Source organism: Bubalus bubalis, chromosome 3, assembly GCF_019923935.1.
Source record: "Bubalus bubalis isolate 160015118507 breed Murrah chromosome 3, NDDB_SH_1, whole genome shotgun sequence".
In the NCBI taxonomy this organism is placed as follows: domain Eukaryota; kingdom Metazoa; phylum Chordata; class Mammalia; order Artiodactyla; family Bovidae; genus Bubalus; species Bubalus bubalis.
The window spans coordinates 52,046,020-52,052,292 of NC_059159.1; the positions used below are offsets into that span (position 1 = coordinate 52,046,020).

Sequence of the window (6,273 nt, forward strand, 5' to 3'; positions counted from 1 at the left end):
ATAAATATTTGGAGACATCTGGAGTTAAAGACAAGCCAAAGATATGAACTAGGAATGCTACCTAGGTCACTTATTTCATTACAGCCATTAAGAAAAAGATATAGGAAAATAGTAGTTAAAATTAAAGATTATCAGGAATTCCCTGGAAGTCCGGTGGTAAGGATTTCATGCTTTCACTATCAAGGGCCCAGGTTCAACCCCTATTCGGGGAACTAAAATCATACAAGCCACATGGCACAGCAAAAAAATAAGAAAAAGAAAAAATTAAAGAGTATGAGTACAGAGGAAGAGAGTTGAGGTAAATAACTCTGTAATAGGAAAAAAAATTAAGATTTATAACATATCTTAAAAACTAGAACTAAAAATATCTCTCCCTTATCAGTATTTTCTTTGGAAACAGAATTTAGGTTTTATTGGTCCACAGTTTATAAAATTAAACTTTATTTATTATAAAGTAACTGACCTTGAGATTCTCAAAGTAAAAAACATCTGTTTCTCAAATTCTGAGCCCCATCTCATATAAGACGTCTTAATATCAAGATCCAATTTGTATGATAACTCCTGACATTCACAAATTTAAAATTCAGATTTTCAGTTAACCATCATCACCCAAAGTCCATGACCTAATCTATGTACACCTGAAATAAAACACTGAAAATCTTCAATAAAAATAAATAAAGCAACTTATCTTTTTGCTGAGACAAGAGGCTGAATAACCTTCATTAGTACACAGAAACAATTCAGTCATCTAGTGAGTGAGGCTAGTCAAATATCCCACATCCAATTCGGCCTCAATATTCCCCACTCACTGTTACGTATGATGTATGTAATTCACTCAGTATCTAAAGGAGTCACACATATTTTGAAGAATCACGTACATACTTCACATATTTACTGTGGGAAATCATATCTTATAGAGATATTATCAACTTTGGTGACTTACAAGTCTTGAGCTATGTATCTATTAAGAAGTCATCGTATGGACTCCATACAGGAAAAAAAAAAAAAACAACACCTTACGATGCAGAATGCAGAGCAGACATAAATGAGAGAGAACAGCAATTATAAAACAGCCTTCAAAAGGAGGCACTTAATATCCGTTAAAGCCTTTGAAAGGAAGACACTTGATTAACAAATAGGATATGTGTCGAAGAGGATGCAAGCTGCCTGCCTTCCTGCCTGTTTCTACCTTTTCTTTTCTTTTTTTTTTCGCTGCATCAGGTCGCAGTTGCAGTACAGGGGCTTAGTTGCCCCTGCCATTTGGGATCTTAGTTCCCTGACCTGGAATCAAACTTCCCCTGCACTGGAAGGCAGATTCTTAACCACTGGACCACCAGGGAAGTACAGCCTGTTTCTATCTTTTATGTGTAAACATCAAATCATGCACATTTTGAGCTGTGATTAAAATAAATGCACCTTGTTCATAATCGCCAACAGTTCACTAAGCACAAGACGCAATCGACGAGGGGAATCACTGTGTTCAAACTCTAAAGTCAGTCCATGCTGAAGCTGTGATACTAGGATGCTCTCTCCACTGCCTCCTCCAAGTTTATGCCTAATAAAGTACACACGTGTAAAACAATTATGAGAACACTGGCACAGAAATAAAAGCATAAAAACTATCTTTTATAGAAATAATCTACAAAAGAATGTATGAATTCTTTTGATATATTTCATGAATGTATTACTTCTGAATACTATATTGTCTATTTCAGAGATTTACAACCTGTGTAAAGACTCCAATCACAACTGACAGGTTAACACCCACTTCCATTAATAACAGTGGCTCACAACTGGATCCACACTGGGCAAGGAAGGACAAAGCACGCCTCAGATTTGGGGAACTCGATGTAAGCTTACCAAGCCTCCCAGGAGACTCCAATAAATCCTTTTGCTCTTGGGAAACTTACTCTATCCACTTCCCACTGAGAGCAACTGGCCTAATCATTTGAGCCTGCATACATACATAAGTCAGCTCAGGCTGTTTTTGCAGCGTTATGGACTGTGGCCCACCAGGCTCCTCTGTCCATGGGATTTCCCAGGCAAGAATACTGGAGTGGGTTGCCACCTGTCTCCAGGGGACTTTCTCGACCCAAGGGTTGAAATGGCATCTCCTCCATTGGCAGGCAGACTCTACTGTCTGAGCCACCAGGGAAGGCCTGAATACAAATGTATATACAACCAAGGTTCTCAGCACATTTCACAATACAGAATTCAAATGATCCTAGAATTTTAATTATAAATTAAAAATAACTTTAAAAAAATGCTCTCCAAAGTTTAGAGTCCCAATCTTCTCTTTTTTGGAAGAATGCACTGCAATAAGAAGTCCTAAAAAGCTCCAAAAAAATTTGATTTCCTTTTTTTTTTTTAGCATATCCAAGTAAATACCAATCCACATATTATACAATATTCATTACCTAAGCTGTTGCTCTTTGCTGGCATCCTGTTCTAAAGCATGAAAGTCCACAGACAGCAGTGCAACAATAGAATTGACAGCTTCCACTCCAGAGAGAAGACGAAGGATGAGTTTTTTATCCTGAGCCCAGCTTTGGCTCTGGTCAGCAGGGGCACAAAGTGCCATCCGCACCAAGCAGGGCAGGAGAAGTCTCAATTCTGGATCACTTAAAGATGCCAAACGAACAACATCCACCTTCTGCATTGCCTCAAAAGCAAAAGGACTGACAAACTGAAGGCTTGTACACTCGGTCATTGTCACTGTTGATCCTAGTGGTTAAAAAAAGAAAAAAAACGATGATGTTTGGTGGAAACCAATGCAATATTGTAAAGTCTTACAGTAAATGCAATACTTATAAATCCTTCAGTTAAAAATAAATTTTTTTTAAAAAAGCAAAGAAAGTAGGGGTATAACTGCACATATACGAATGCCCCTCTTTTTAAAAACTCTGAAAAATGTGGTTTACCTTATATGTTGGCACTATTCCTGGCACAATTACTGACTCCCTATGTTTCTACTGCCATCTGGAAAATGAGAAAGAAAACAGTATACTAACGTCTTCCAGCCTCAGGGATCTTCTGTTCTAATACTCCCATTTTGCGGAGAAAAAATAGGAAAGCCAGAGAGATTAAGTAATAGGCCCAGAGGAGTATTACTAGTCGGCGGCAAAATCTAAAGTTGAACCCTCCTCTACTAAATCCCAGTGCAACACCTTCTCCACGATAGCAGTCATCTGAGGGCCACAATCCAAAGTAAAAGAACAGCATAACTAAGAATGCTCATCTTCAATACCTCTTTAATCTTGCATGCCTACCCAGAACATGTAAAGAACTGTTAGGTTCTCTTTCGCACCCTCCACGGGTTGGAAGAAGCACTGGTAAACTGCCTCACCAGCCAGAAGCTATGCCAGTTTCAAAGCTCTGGAGACCAGAACTTTATCCTATATCCCCTGTTACTAGGTTAAAAAAAAGAAAAGAGCGAAAAGAAAACAGCTGCGGAGGTCCAATTAGCTCCTAGCAGAAAGGAGAAAGCTGAATCCCACTTGAGCACTTCTCAAGAGTAATCAGAAACAAAAAAACTGGTAGCCAAAGCCATGCCCTCAGAGACCCATAGACTAGCAGGATCATGCGTAACAAGAGCCGTGGGCAGAAACGTTCTGCTTTTCAGCGAGAGGAGCTGGCCTTTTAACAGAGGGGCGGGCTGAGACAGCAGAGGCGAGGACACCTGAGCGCTCATAGGTCTCGCCCCCGGGCGTAACGTGAACCAACCAGTCCCTCCGCTGGAGAAAAGTCGGGCCGGTGGCGGACACGGACCCCGAAACGCTCCGAGGCCTTAGAAGCGGGAGCCTCATACCTTCAGGTCTACCCTCCGGCCTCCCGGGACCCCACCCGGATTCCGCGCCCTACCGGCGGGGCGCGGTAGAAATCCAGAGCGCGGTCCGAGGTTGGGCCTACGCGAGAACCCGGCTTCCCCAGCCCTACAGCTCTGCCCTGAGTCGACCTGGGCACCAAATCCCCCAGACGTCGGGATCAGTCAGGCCGGCGGTGCGACGGGGGCTGGATGGGGACACCGCGCAAAGGCAGAGCCTGGACTGCAGGGACGGGAAAGCTGAGGAGACTGTTTCCACCCGCACGCAGCACCTTCATTCATCCCCAGCGTCTGGCTCCGGTCGGCCACCGTACTGGACTGAGAGGAAGGCTCGCTGCGAGAGGACACACGGAGGCGGCGGCGGTGACGCCGCGGCGCGCATGCGCGGCCCCGCCCCTTCCTCCGCCTCCGTTCGTGCTACTTCACCCTGGACGGCTGTTTCCAGTCTCATTTCCAGAGCATACCGGCTGAATCCCTTGAGCTAAATCATTAAGCCTCTTCGCGCTGCCGTGTCATCATCATCGGATTACTGTGGCATTCAAATGACAGCGTTATGTAAAATGTTCAGGTTGCCGCACTGTTCAGTTGGCCAGAACGCTAAATGGAAACCAGACAGTTACACCTTTCCGTCTCTGCTTCTGCCTTTCCAGCACCGCAATTCTTTCCAGCACCGCAAATCCTGGGATTTGCAGGAGAATTTAAAAAGTAATCTAACCCTGAAGCATTATTCTGCTCTTGATCTCAAAACACAGTCATGAGTTAAAGATGGTTATTTTGGTTTCTCAGGAAGCATAGATCCTTCGTGGGCGATGGATGGCATTTCAGGAGTTCTCTAGAATCCCTGCCGAATTGTGAATGCTTGAGCTTCTTGTGGAAAGAGGGTCCAAAACTTTCAACAACTTCTCAAAGGAGTTTGGACCACCCAGAAGACCAAGAACTTCTAACCTATATATATTTGCATATTATTTCTGGTTTCTGGTTCAATCCATATGTATTTAACACCTTCTATTCACCAGATATTATGCGAGGTACTGAAACAAAAATATTTTACAGAGATACAGTACTTTATACTTTATATTAGGTTGGTGCAAAAGTAGAGGTTTCTGACCATGAATTTTAAGTCATTATAAGTAGGCTCAGACACATCTTCATTAATCAAGATAGGAATCATTACAATAAACATTATTGCCAAAGAGAAATAAATTTGTTTATTCCTGTAGAATAAAAACCCGTGCCTTAGGATTCGAGGAACTCTTGGAAAGCATTTTCTGCCTCCTGCTGATTGTGGAAGTGTTTTCCTTGCAAAAAAGTTGTCAAAATGCTTGAAGTGGTAGTCCGATGTCAAGAGGTCAGGTGAATGTGGTGGATGAGGCAAAACTTTGCAGCCCAATTCTTTCTACTTTTGAAGCATTGGTTGCGCTACATGTGGTCAGGGGTTGTCGTGGAGAAGAATTGGGACCTTTCTGTTGACCAATGCTGGCTGCAGGCATTGCAGTTTTTAGTGCATCTCATCAATTTGCTGAGCATACTTCTCAGATGTCATGGTTTCACCGGGATTCAGAAAGCTGTAGTGGAGCAGACCGGCAGCAAACCACCAAACAGTGACCATGACCCTTTTTTTTTTTGATGCAAGTTTGGCTTGGCAAGTGCTCTGCAGCCTCTTCTCTGTCCAGGCACTGAGCTGGTTGTCACCGGTCGTTGTGTTAATATACAATCCGATCAAGAAATGGTTTGTTGTTGTTGCATAGAATAAGAGAAGTTCAGTTCAGTCGCTCAGTCGTGTCCGACTCTTTGCGACCCCATGAATCGCAGCACGCCAGGCCGCCATGTCCATCACCAACTCCCGGAGTTCACTCCTACTCTCATCCATTGAGTCAGTGATGCCATCCATCCGTCTCATCCTCCGTCGTCCCCTTCTCCTCCTGCCCCCAATCCCTCCTAGCATCAGAGTCTTTTCCAATGAGTCAACTCTTCACATGAGGTGGCCAAAGTACTGGAGTTTCAGCTTCAGCATCATTCCTCCAAAGAAATCCCAGGGCTGATCTCCTTCAGAATGGACTGGTTGAATCTCCTTGCAGTCCAAGGGACTCTCAAGAGGAACACATGTATACCTGTGGCGGATTCATTTTGATATTTGGCAAAACTAATACAGTTATGTAAAGTTTAAAAATAAAATTTAAAAAAAAATTTTCAAAAAAAAAAAAAAGAGTCTTCTCCAACACCATAGTTCAAAAGCATCAATTCTTCGGTGCTCAGCCTTCTTCACAGTCCAACTCCCACATCTATACATGACCACTGGAAAAACCATAGCCTTGACTAGACAGACCTTTGTTGGCAAAGTAATGTCTCTGCTTTTGAATATGCTATCTAGGTTGGTCATAACTTTCCTTCCAAGGAGTAAGCGTCTTTTAATTTCATGGCTGCAGTCACCATCTGCAGTGATTTTGGAG

At 42.9% G+C, this 6,273-nt stretch overlaps 1 protein-coding gene across 10 annotated transcripts in view; it reads right to left on the reverse strand.

The window, feature by feature from the left end:
- Positions 1-4,214, reverse strand: part of INTS2 (integrator complex subunit 2) — a 56,558-nt gene extending 52,344 nt beyond the window's left edge. For 4 of the 10 annotated variants that reach the window (XM_044939605.2, XM_044939604.2, XM_044939603.2 and 1 more), the window contains exons 1-3: positions 3,012-3,802; positions 2,418-2,724; positions 1,417-1,555 (exon numbers count right to left, since the gene is read on the reverse strand). In XM_044939605.2, coding sequence (XP_044795540.2) covers positions 1,417-1,555; positions 2,418-2,724; positions 3,012-3,222 — 657 coding nt within the window. In that variant the 5' untranslated portion in view covers positions 3,223-3,802. The other 6 variants (XM_006065450.4, XM_006065451.4, XM_044939606.2 and 3 more) reach the window with 6 other exon arrangements.
- Between the last annotated feature and the right edge of the window lie 2,059 nt (positions 4,215-6,273).